The sequence below is a fragment of the Caenorhabditis remanei genome, chromosome III (genome assembly GCF_010183535.1).
Source record: "Caenorhabditis remanei strain PX506 chromosome III, whole genome shotgun sequence".
Classification (NCBI taxonomy): Eukaryota; Metazoa; Nematoda; class Chromadorea; order Rhabditida; family Rhabditidae; genus Caenorhabditis; species Caenorhabditis remanei.
In genome coordinates this window covers 654,842-667,722 of record NC_071330.1, presented here as the reverse complement: position 1 = coordinate 667,722, position 12,881 = coordinate 654,842, and the positions used below count along the sequence as shown (strand labels likewise).

The 12,881-nt window shown below is 37.1% G+C and overlaps 3 protein-coding genes across 3 annotated transcripts; 1 reads left to right on the top strand and 2 right to left on the bottom strand.

The window, feature by feature from the left end:
* Positions 1–1,194: 1,194 nt before the first annotated feature.
* Positions 1,195–1,716, bottom strand: GCK72_008298 (uncharacterized protein; the record flags this gene model as incomplete). The annotated part of the gene is made up of 2 exons (XM_053726755.1): positions 1,195–1,357; positions 1,619–1,716. The coding sequence occupies 2 exons, from the start codon at positions 1,714–1,716 to the stop codon at positions 1,195–1,197; spliced, it is 261 nt and encodes an 86-aa protein (XP_053586332.1).
* A 2,341-nt stretch (positions 1,717–4,057) lies between these two features.
* Positions 4,058–4,702, top strand: GCK72_008297 (uncharacterized protein; the record flags this gene model as incomplete). The annotated part of the gene is made up of 2 exons (XM_003104914.2): positions 4,058–4,493; positions 4,572–4,702. The coding sequence occupies 2 exons, from the start codon at positions 4,058–4,060 to the stop codon at positions 4,700–4,702; spliced, it is 567 nt and encodes a 188-aa protein (XP_003104962.2).
* An 834-nt stretch (positions 4,703–5,536) lies between these two features.
* On the bottom strand, positions 5,537–11,969 carry GCK72_008296 (uncharacterized protein; the record flags this gene model as incomplete). Its single annotated transcript, XM_003104984.2, has 6 exons — positions 5,537–5,699; positions 6,357–6,622; positions 7,615–7,944; positions 8,767–9,194; positions 10,174–10,683; positions 11,834–11,969. 6 exons carry the CDS (start codon positions 11,967–11,969, stop codon positions 5,537–5,539), a joined length of 1,833 nt encoding a protein of 610 aa, XP_003105032.2.
* Between the last annotated feature and the right edge of the window lie 912 nt (positions 11,970–12,881).

The following is a 12,881-nucleotide window of genomic DNA, read 5'->3' as shown; positions in this document are numbered from 1 at the left end:
AGTTTTGAATAAATAAATAGTGGAACGTTTTTTTTTTGAAAATTTTAATTTTTTTTTTTTAAAATTTTTTTTTTCAATTAAAAAAAGTTTCGTCAAAACTGAAAAAGTGATACCCGGTGTTCGCGGCCCTATTTCAAAAATTCTTATCAAAATATTAGGCTCCGCCCCCCAAAACATGGCTCCCGAAAAAAAACGAAAAGATTTTTGGGGGGCGGGGCTTATAGTATGAAATCGAATTTAGGCGCAAAAATATTTCGCGTCGACAGATATTTTCACCGATTTTGATCTACCCTCACTATTGTTTTGTAAATTATTACGAAAAATAGCGAAGGTAGATCAAAAACTGTGAAAATCGGTGTCGGCGCGAGAAAAAAAGAAAAAACTCTGCGTCTCTCTCCTCGATACTCTCTCGTTTGCGGTGGGGCGCGGTTGTTCGCAGCTCCTGCAGCGTATCGTAACCACCGCTAACCTGCACATCTTAGTTTGAACTTTGCTTTTTCATCAAAGTCACAATTTAAGATGTGCAGGCTTGCGCGGGTTACGGTACGCTGGAAAAACTGAAAATCTACAGAAATCTACTTTTGGAGAGGTTCATCTAACGGAATTACCTATATTTCGCTGAGTAGCGACTCCTTGTTATCACGGAACCGAGGATATAGAAGTTGAGTGATAGGGAAGTCCAACTCAGACCTCAGATTATTAAACTGTCAAAGTTCAAGTATTGAAATTGATCTAATACTTGAATTTTGATAGTTTTCTCAATGAATTATACAATTACAATTTTAGAAAGGGAAAAACAAGAAAAAAAGGGGCAAAAAATCACAAAAAAAATAGTACAATTCCTACCACCCAATGGCTCCTCCTAGTCAGCTGTTCAGTGGTCCTCACACCCCTCGAGTAAACAATAAATAAATAGGAACAATAATAGATTTACGATAACACCAATAGACCATTAGGAAAAAAAGAATTCAAAAAAAGACAGAACCAACAGAAAAATTAGCGAAAAAACCATGATAGGAAAGGGGGAAATTTGAAATTAATTAAATAATATAATTAATAAACGGAGAGCAACAGGAAAAAAAGGAGACAGATATATTTAAAGGGGAAACAACATCAGAGAGAGCGAAAATTCTAGAAAAAAAACCAAAAAAATGGGGGAAATTGGACTGAAAATGAGAAGGGAATATAAATAGTTTAATTATCATCGAGGAAGAAGAATTGTCCACTCTTCTTCTGCTCCACATCCTTCACCGACTCGAATTTGTTGATACGTGGACGATATGTCTCCTGATCACGACGGAATGTGATGTCGAGCATTTTCAGGAAACGATTCATTCCTTCCAGTAGGGATTGTGGTCTGAAACAATTGTGATGGTGTTAGATGGGGAGGGGACTAGTTTTTGCAGATATGTGGGTTTCTAGGTCATGCCTAGACACATTTTTTGATAGAATTTTCAATTTTTAGTGAAACCGCACACTGAAACATATCTTTGGTACATTTCCCCCGTCCTTCTTACGCTAACGAAAAAATGTATCATGTCTTCTATGTCTCTTTTTTCTTTTTTTTTCCTTTCCCTATCTCCGCCTCCTATCTAATCCAAATAATGGACCATCTGACCTTATAGCCGTTGGCAGACGAGCAGCAGTCAGAGAAAGACCGTGACGAAAAGAGAGAGTGCAGGGAAGCAAACAGGTAGATGATGTAAGAATGCGCATCTGCTCTCGCACAGTCTCATTAGGCAACGTTGCATTGGAGAGTGTATTCGTCTCCGAAGGTTGTCATTCTTTTCTACACTTTTTTGAGGACTGCTCATTGAATCAGAACAAAACCTTTTGCTATTCTTGATTTTTCCTGCATAATGACCAAAACCTGATTGAAAATTATTACTATTAGTTTTGAGAACAAAACCGTAATTTTAATTTTCCATATTTGTTGAGAATTGGTTTTTTTGCTACGCAACCCAAAGATTTCAACAACGAGATCTATTTGTGATCAGTATCATCCATAAAAAATACTTCGTGGGGAAAATTGTTTTACTATGATGACACACACTCAAAGTTTGACTTTTTCAACTGAAAAAGGCTGTCCTTGACATACTTGTCAACGGGCCGAAACGGGCTGACACGGGCCGGCTCGTAACTCGCGTCAAATCGAATATTATGAACTGAAAAATATACCAAAATGTAGATCTCGAAGAGTTCTATGTCCGTGACCTACTACGGGCCGGATGGCTATTCGTTAATGTGCCGCGGGCCGGGAAAAAGTGCCAAAAAACGCGAAAATGGCCAAAAAAGCTATTCTAGCCCGGCCCGTGGCACAATAACAAATAGCCATCCGGCCCGTAGTGGGTCACAGAGATAGAACTCGTTGAGATCTACATTTTGGTATATTTTTCAGCTCATAATATTCATTTTGACGCGAGTTACGCGCCGGCCCGTTGACAAGTATGATCATTTTGGACGGTACTGTATGTACCTCTTGACTCCTTATTTTTGTCTCGTATCCATAAGTGTTGAACACGTCGCATAACCTATCTTGTGGAAAGGGATAGCGATCATCAAAATTCGTTTTATCTTCATTTTGTAAAGATGGTTTCAATCATTCTAGAAGACTAAAACATTTGTCCAAAATAGGATCATAGTGAAACCGCACATATATATCTTTGATACATTTCCCCCGTCCTTCTTACTCTAACAACAGAAAATATCTCGTCCACTCTAAGTCTCTTCACCAGTGACTCTTTTGAAGGCCACCTCTCTCTCTCTCTTTCTGTTTTTCCCAGACTTGCAACGGGCCGGGCCGGGCCGAAATAAAAATTTCTCCGGCCTGGTCGGCCCGGAAGTTCAGTACTGAAAAAAATTCAAAATTTTTTTTCGAAAATTTCCCGATTTTTTTTTGAAAAATATTTCTTAAGAAGCACTATCTGTAAGAGTGAAAATGTTTGTGTTGTGCCTTTTCACTCAAAAGTTCACAAAAATTCAAATTTCCCAGATAACATTGTGAAACTTTTGGTACATGTTAGGAGTGTTTTAGTGTTTTTTCACTTTTCTCAAAAAATCCGCCTAGAAGCCATAAAATTTCAAATAGTTTTCGTATTCCCCGCGAAATATTCCAGTTAGGACCAACTGAAAACATCAAAAAAAACAGTAGAACTTTTTTGAGATTTTTTGATTTTTTCAAAAATCACATAAGGGTCCCCCCTTATGAAAATATTTTTTTCCAAAAAATATTTAAAAATATTTAAAAAACGATTTTTTGTAGGTTTCGAAGGTTTTTGAGAAATACACTTGAGGAAAAATTTGGAAATTTTTTCAGAAAATGAAATGTTTGGAAAAAAATTGTAGTGAAAAAAGTTCAAAAATTCAAATCCGGGCCGACCGGGCCGGGTCGGGCCGGAGCTTTCTCGGCCCGGCCCGGAAATTTGCAAGTCTGGTTTTTCCTAGTTCAACGTGAGACACAGAGACAACAAAGCTCTTTGATTTATTTCTTGATTCGTGAACCTTGATTTCTTCGATTTCTTTGTTTTCAAAGTTATTCTTAAGCCAGGATTCAAATAATAGTTTGAGCTCGTCTTTCTTTTCATGCAGGAGTCAACTCTTACAAAAAAAATTCCCTTCTCTCAATCAGTTTTTCTATTTTCCACACCCGATTAGCCTTTACTTTTACATACTTGTCAAGGCCCGGAAAATTGTCGCCAACGTTCAAATTTCAAATTTTTTTTCGAATTTTTGAAATTTTTTTCGCGAAGACATGTATGCATTTTTTTTTTTAGGATCTCATATTTTTTTTTTTAGGATCTCATATTTATAAATTTCAGACTGTGCGGAACATACTGGCCTTCCTGGTTCTTGTCCTGGTGATCGGTTATCACAGTGCGGCTGCTGATCAGGAGAAAGGTAAATTTCTTCTCGTTTATTCAAGTTTTTAATAATCAATGGAAGACATCTTGATGTTCTTGAAAATCGAGAGCTCAGTGTTTGTTTAAACTTTTAAAATTCAGACAACAGCGGGACAACAAAACATCAAAACATCCAGTTTTCCTCTCCTCATCGTAATATGGCATCTGGAGCATTCGTCGGTGGAAGCATGAACGCTGCACGCTATGCGATTGAAAACGGTGGAAGAGCTTCAAATATTGTCAATGTATTCGACAAGACAGCCGTGAGCTCTCTTGGAAATCCAAAGTGGTACGCTAGAGTTGATATGCCACACGCCAACGTGCCATACCATCATATTAATGTGAACAAAGCCATCACTGGACTCAAGGATCCCCATATTCGAATTTCTGGAACGACTGCACATGCTGCTGGTGTTGCTGGAAGAGCATTAAATGTCGTTAACAAAGTTGCGCCAATTGCACTGGCTGCGTCTGTTATTTATGATGCTGCCGACATAATGGACGATTTTAATAAGGGAAGAACTAAGGAAGCACAAAGGAAGGTCATATCTAAAACATCATCATATGTTGGAGGAGCCCAAGGAGCAGCCGCTGGTAAGAATTAAACTTTAGATCATATTTTTCTTGAACCACGTCTCAACAAGAAGTTATGCCTTAATTAAACCATTCCAGGAGCTGCATACGGATCGATGATCTTTCCGGGTGTTGGAACATTGCTTGGTGGAGTGATTGGAGGTGTATTCGGTGGAGTTGGCGGAGGATTCGTAGGAGATATTGTTGCTGGAAATTTCATAGGAGCGTGAACAAGTATAAAGTATCTTTTATCTCTTATTTTGTTGTGCCCCGCCTTTCTACGAAACGTTTTTATTCATTTCGCTTTACTGTCTGCCAGCTGTTTATCAAAAGTAACAAAAAATAAATTGGCTTCAAATAGAATGTTTTGTTTTTCGTTTATTTTCACTACTCATCCCGAAACCCTGTGGTCTCGTTCACACTTTCGTTCCTTGAAGACGTAGCCACCTCATCTTACAACTGCGCCCCATCGTAAGCGAGAGAGTATCGACGAGAGACGCAGAATTTTTTCTCGCGCCCTCACAGATGTTCACAGTTTTTGATCTACCCCCGCTATTTTTCGTAATAATTTACAACAAAAAAAAAACGAAAAATAGCGAGAGTAGATAAAAAACTGAGAAAATCTGATAGTTTTTTTTTCATCAATTACAGAATTAAACTTGAAAAAAAGGGAAAATCGGAGCAAAAATCACAAAAATAGTACAATTCCTACCACCCAATGGCTCATCCTAGTCAGCTGTTCCATGGTCCTCACACCTCTATACCCCTCGAGTAAACAATAAATAAATAGGAACAATAATAGATTTACGATAACACCAATAGACCATTAGGAAAAAAGAATTCAAAAAAAGACAGAACCAACAGAAAAATTAGCGAAAAAAAACCATGATAGGAAAGGGGGAAATATGGAATTAATTAAATAATATAATTAATTAACCGAGAGCAACAGGAAAAAAGAGACAGATATATTTAAAGGGGAAACAACATCAGAAAGCGAAAATTCTAGAAAAAAACCAAAAAAAAAGGGGAAATTGGACTGAAAACGAGTGGGGAATATCAATATTTTAATTATCATCGAGGAAGAAGAATTGTCCACTCTTCTTCTGCTCCACATCCTTCACCGACTCGAATTTGTTGATACGTGGACGATACGTCTCCTGATCACGACGGAATGTGATGTCGAGCATTTTCAGGAAACGATTCATTCCTTCCAGTAGGGATTGGGGTCTGGAATCAATTGTGATGCGGGGACTAGTTTTTAGAGATAAGGATTTCTAGGCCACGAGGTTTTAACGCCATTTTTTGATAGAATTTTCAAAATTTTCCAGCAAAATCAACAGAATCAGAATAGGGGAAGGGAATGGGGGACTAGTTTTAGATGGTAAATTTCTAGGCCATGAACAGATAGGCCACCATAATTTTAGATGGATTTTACATATTTTTGATTAGAAATAACGAAATTTTTAGGTTTTTGAGTGGTTTTTTTAGATTCTTCTACTTGTAAACTGGAGTTTTATCAAAATGTGAATAACTCTAAACGGAAAAATTAAATAATCAGGGTTTTTCGACTGTAAAAACGACAAATTTCCAAGTTTTCCGCATAATTTGAGCCGTTTAAGACCAAAAAGCTACAATTTTCGACATTTTTCATGTTGTTAAGCAGGATTTTGGCTCTAATTTGAGGTCTTAGATCTATTTTTACGAAATAAATTGAATTTCTAGCGAAAAATTAGGTTTTAAAAAAATCGTCAAAATGCAACTGGAAAGTGATTTTCCCATTGATTTTGTGAAAAATTCATGTAGAAAAATCGTATTTCGACTGATGTTTTCGAGCATGTTCGCTATTTTCCCGTAATTTTCCTGTGAAAATCTCCCAAAACTCACTTGCAAGCAGTAGTATCAACAGACGGTTGTCCTTCAAAAACGATGACTCTATCAGCGAGATAAGTGGCCATAATGAAGTCGTGCTCGACGACGAACGCCGTCTTCTTCGCGTGCATAATGAAACGTTTGATGACTTTGGCGGCGTGAAGACGTTGCTCCGAATCCAGATATGCAGATGGCTCATCGATCAAATAGAGACTGGCGGTTTTTCCGAGGCAGAGTGCAAGGGCGGTACGTTGCAATTCTCCTCCGGACAGCTCGCTTACCTGGAAATGAAATAATTAGATTTTGGGCGATTTTTTAGTGAAAATTGTGAGCAAATTTCTATTTTTCGTGAATACTGAATAGAATAAGTTCGAAAATTGAAAAAAAAATCGGCAAGATCTGGATTTCCCAACAAACTCGGACCTTGTCAGCGAAATCAAGGCCCGGTAAATTGGCGCGAAAGTTCAAATTTCAAAATTTTCTAAATTTTTTGAATTTTTTCGCGAAAAAGTCAAATTTTCGATTATCATTCAGAAAAATAGTCAAAAATTGTCACATTTTCGATGAAAAATTGAAAACATTTCGAAAAAAAGGGTCATCTTTTGAAGCCGGGCCGGGCTTTGAAAATGTTCTATCGGGCCTTCCCGGGCCGGCCCGGGTCCTGACAATTATGGTGAATACTGAATAGAATAAATTCGAAAATTGAAAAAATCGGCAAGATCTGGATTTTCTGACCGATTTTTTCGAATTTTCAGCAATAAATCTGTTCGGCTAGCCAAAAACCATGAAGTCCTGAAGTTTTCTGTGATTTAAAATCTGTAGTATACATACGTGTTTCTTTGTCTAAAATTACGACTTTTTGAGGTCGAAAAATTATTTTTTGAGGAATTTAGGTTAAAAAAATGCTCTGAAATTGCAGACTATTCAGTTATGTATGGTACGATATCAGTGATGTAGACAACTTGAAATCGATTGAAAATCTAGAATTTTAGCTGAAGATAAGTCCATTCTAGTCGAAATTTACGTTTTTTTCAGTTTTTCCAATGGAAAATTTGATAAATGACTCCAAAATGGTAATTTTCTTCGACATTGTCATCGAAAATTATTGATTTTCCGTTTCTAAATTGACTGGAATGGTATCAACGGCTTCTGGGCAACGAACCTCAAAAATCCAATGTTTTCAGACAAATTTAATGTTAATAATGTCCATTTTCTAGTTTTAAAAAGCAATTTCAGCTTTTTTCTCTCGTTTCTCGACTTTCTCCCCCCTTACATTTCGATCCAACAACTGATCCATCATCAACGGATTCATAACGTCCGTCTTGAATTGTGGATGCTCGTACATATTCTGAATCTTGTCGTGAAGCATATATCTGACGGTTGTCTCAGTTTTCGGCGAGATTTTTTGCGGTTTGTACGAGATGGTGACATGTGGCAATTCGGTGCCCTCATCCTCCGGTTTCAACGATCCGGCCATCATTCGGATCATTGTCGTTTTGCCGGTTCCGTTCTCTCCGAGCATCACGATGATCTCAGAATCCGAGAAGTCTCCCGCTTCGACGTTCAGATGGAAGTCACCGAGCGTTTTTGACATTGCTGGATACTGAAAAATGGATTTTCAATCAGATCGTTAGAAATCGCTGAAAATACTAAAAACCAGACTTGTCACCGGCCGGGCCGGGCCGAAATCAAGAAAAATCTCCGCCCGTTTTGAAACATTTTGTGTTTTTGAATTTTTTTTGGAAATTTTTTGAAAAATGTAGTTTTCGAAGCATTTTTACTCTATTTTTCGAAAAATTTCAAAAAAAATTTGGTGAAAAGGCTACCCATTTTTGAATCCGGGCCGGGCCGACCCGAATTTTGACAAGTCTGCTAAAAACTGAAGCTTTTCTGACCGAAAAAAATGAAAATAAGTGAGTTTTCAGGAAAAAAAACCTGTAATTTCAGATTTCCAGACTCATTCTGAATTATGCTCAAAATTCAGGTTTTACAGCTGAAAATTGAGATTTGAGGTGTCTGAAAAGTGAGTTGCGTCAAATCTCTCGAATTTTTGCAGATTTTCTAGCTTTTTCAACCTATTTCCTCTCTTTAGTCTTCAAACTTCAAAAAAACTTGAATTTCATGCTAAAAAAACAGAATAAAAAAGGTTAAGAACATGCGAGTGAAAAGTGATTTTTTCCATTAATTTTACCAAAAACTCATCTAGAAAATCGTATTCTTCCTAGATTTCTGACGTTTTTCGAGAGTTTTTGCTATTTTTCAAGTGTCCCAAGGCTCAAAATTCAGATTTTACAGCTGAAAATTGAGATTAAGTAGCTGGAAATTACTGTAATGATTCTAAATTGTCTAAAAACTGATTTCTAGGGTCAAATATCTTGAATTTTCCAGATTTTCTCTTCAAAATTCAAATTTCCTCTCCCTATACTTTAATATTTCCAGTTCTCTTGATATCCTCTTGCTGTTCGGACGTTTTGAATGACAATTTGGACTCTCTGAATCTCATATTCTCAGTACGAATGAAACCATCCAAGAACATGTTGATTCCTTCACGAACTCCAGAAGGCAGTGTGACGACTCCATACACTCCGGGCACACCGTACAGGCAACAAATGAAATCGGACAGATAATCCAAGACGGCCAAGTCGTGTTCGACGACGACGACGTAATTCGTGTCACTGATGCGTTCGCGGACGATGGCCGCCGCTTTGAGACGTTGTTTCACGTCGAGATACGATGACGGTTCGTCGAACATGTAGACGTCGGCCTTCTGAACACAACACATTGCGATGGCGAAACGTTGGAGCTCTCCTCCAGAAAGTTGGTCGATGTTACGCGCGAGAAGACCACGGAGTTCTGAAAAAAGGAAATTGCTGATTCGGGTGCAAAATTGAAATTTTCGATGGCTCGGGCAAATTGGCGCGAAAGTCAAAATTTCAAAATTTTTGATTTTTTTTGCGAAAAACTCAAATTTTCGACTATCATTCAGAAATAGAAGAAAATCTGAAAAATAGGCAAAAATTTGACTTTTTCGCGAAAAAATTAAATATTCGAAAAAAAACTGAATTTTGAACTTTGGCGCCAATTTTCCGGGCCTTAATTTCACATGACAAGGCCCGGCCCGGCCCGTTGGAAGTATGGAAATTTTGAATTCATAACGAGAAAGTGGGCTAAAAATCCTATTTTCATCCATTTTTCGTGGGTTTTTCATCGAAAAAATCCTGAAAAAACAAGATTTTCTAGAGGAAAAGCTAGAAAACCTGATTTTTGGATAGAAAAACTATTCGAAACTGTCAAAAAGTGTTGGAAATCAACATTTCCCGATCAAAATCAGTCTGAAGCCTCATTGATGATAAAAATCAAAGTTTTCAGCTCAAAAGAAGTTGAAATCTGATGAAAATTGCTCAAAAACTCTGATTTTCAGTATGAAATTGGTGCTTTCGGTGCAACAATGAACATTTTCACTTTTTTCAAATTGAAATCCATTTTCAAGAAGTTTTCATAGAAAAAAAATTGTGTTTTAGGAGTTTTCAGAGTTTATCTAGTTGAAAAACGAGATTTTCAGGAGGAAAAGCTAGAAAACCTGATTTTTGGATTGAAAAACTATTCGAAACTGCCAAAAAGTATTGAAAATCAACATTTCCAGCTCAAAATCAGTCTAGAGTCACAGAATTTCGCAAAAGCAATAAAAATCAAAGTTTTCAGCAGAAAAATGGCGAAATTATGCCATTTTCAGCATGTCTGATGGCTTGAAACTACAATTTTCAGTCTGAAAACGGTTTCAAGCGTTAAAATTCCTTTAAAAACTCCATTTTTTTTCCTTCAAAACCCGTACCCATTTGATCGATGACCTGATCCAAATTCTCATTATCATGTCGTCTCTTCAAATTCATCTCAACCGTTCCCTTGGCGGCTCTCGGAATCTGATCGACATACTGTGGCTTGATGACACACTTCAACGTGTCCTCCAGAATCCGCGTGAAATAATTCTGAAGTTCGGATCCTCTGAAGTGATTGATGATCGTCGTCCACTCCTGCTCCTTCTGGAAATTTCCGAGATTTGGCTTCTGTTTTCCGGCGAGAATCTTCAACGCCGTCGATTTTCCGATTCCATTCGTGCCGACGAGTCCGAGCACCTCACCGCAACGTGGCGTCGGCAGACGATGGAGTTTGAACGAGTTTTGCGAGTAACGATGAGTCGTCTCATTGGCCAAATTGGCGGGGAGATTGATGATTTTGATGGCGTCGTATGGACACTTTTTCACGCAAATACCACATCCAATACACAGAATTTCGGAGATTGACGAGATGGTAGAGGTGGCCTCGACGACGATGCACAGCTTTCCTGGAAAAATTTTCAGTGAAAAGGAGCGAAATTGGGAGTTCTGAAGCGGTTTTTGGGAGCTCAAAAGCTATTTTAACATGAAAACCTGGATTTTTTCGACTTTTAAAGAGAAAAATTAGCGAATTTCAGCAAGAAAATGGATCTTTCGTCAAAATTTTTCGAACGAAATAAGTGAAAACGGCTATTTGGAGCCAATTAATGCATTTTCGCATTTTCTTCTGGAAAAAAACAGAAGGAGGATAGGAAAATAGTAATTATTCGGTCGAGAGTTCGGGTTCAACCAGATTCTTCCCAGAAAATTAGGGAAATTGAGAGTTTTGAAGCGGTTTTTGGGAGCTCAAAAGCTATTTTAAACGGATTTTCTGGACTTTTAATGGGAATTTCCGCTTGAAAAATGAATTTTTCGTTGTGCCGAAGTTTTTTCTCTGAAAACCAGAGGAAATCGGTTGAATATGCAAAAAATACTTCTTTGGGGCGGGAAATCTAGCGATTTAGCGCGATTTTTCATGAAAAAACCGACAAAAGCCTACAAAATGAGCGAAATTGCGAGTTTTGAAGCGGTTTTCAGTTGTTTTGAACCGAAATGTGCAATTTTTAAGAACAAAAGCGGGATTTATCAACTCTTTAGAAGCAAAGAGAGCAAAAAAGTTTAGTTTTAGTAAGAAAATGAGTTTTTCGAAAAATTTGGACTAATTAGGTCGAAAAATCACAGTTTTTCAAAGAAAAAAGTAAAATTGGGAGTTTTGAAGCGGTTTTTGGGGCTCAAACGCTAAAAAGAAGGATTTCCTCGACTTTTAACAAGAATTTCCGCTTGAAAAATAGATTTTTTCGAGAAATCGCAGGGAAAATTCGATAAATCAGGGCGGAAATTCCAAAAAAAAAATGAATGGAAACAACTATTAGGAGCCAGATTATGGTTTTTAGACAATTTCAGGTGTAATTTTTCCGATAAAAATCTGAAAAATAGGGATTTTTAGACGATATTTCAGTTTTGACGGAATTTTTTCCCTAAAAAATCGTTTAAATGGGCAAAAAATACTATTTTGAGCCAAGAAATCTCATTTTAGCACTATTTTTTATTAAAAAAAGCGACAAATCCTTCAAATTTTCACCACAAATCCAGATTTTCCATCAATTTCACCACTCCTACCTTGTCGATTAACTGGACACGCCTTCTTGCAAGCCAAACCGCAATTCTTTGGTTTACAGCGATCCTTCTCGACGATGGCGATACGCAACGGCTGATCCGTCTCGTTGTTCTTCACTAATGGACCTTTCCGACTCATTTTTTCGGTAGTGGTTTTACCTGAAAATGGGAGAAAATTGGAGATAAAAATGATCGGATTGAGGTAGAAATTGAGTATAAAAGAGGGGGTTTTAGAATGAAAAATGACACAATGTTGTGCAATAAATGGAAATTTAGGCGGGAAATTCGAATTTTTGTATGGAAAAAGCTAGAAAATTGAGTTTTGGGTAGAAAATTGAAGCTTTTTACGCATATTTTGATGAAAGGAAAGGGAGAAGCTTATTTTTTACCAAGTAAAATGAAAAAATGACAAATTTTTTGTTCAAAGTGAAGTCTGAGTTCGGGTTTTCGCTGAGGAAGACATCTGGAGAGCCTTTTCCCTGAATTCCACAGAAAATGGAACAAAAATCAGCAATTTTTCAAGTTTTTTCTGAGATTTTTGAGTTTTTCAACAAAAAATACAGACTTTTTCGGTTTTTTTTCGGTTTTTCTCTCTTCTCAAGCTTTATTTTGATTATCCTATCGAATCACACGTGTCAATGATTGCCAATTGAACAAAAAACACACAAAAACCTGAAAAATATTGAGAAAATAAATTCTGAGAGCTCTGGGCCAAAAATAAGTATTTTTCAGAGGAAAAAGGCCGCCTGAGCTCAAATGTTCGAAACAAAACCAACTTTTCTATCATAATTTTACTAAAAAACAGAGATACCCTAAAGAATTCGAGTTAAAACTTATTTTGAAGATTTCTGAGTCAAAAAAGAACATTTTTCGACGGAGAAAAACGTCCAGGACTTAATTTTTCGATTCAAAACACATTTTTCTATTGATTTTCATCGAAAAAATATAAAAAACCATCAAAAATCACCAAGAAAACTCCAAAAATAGGCGAAAAACTCCAAGTGGCGGGAAAAAAAGAGAAGTCCAACGGAGCGCGTTTGCACACTTTCCT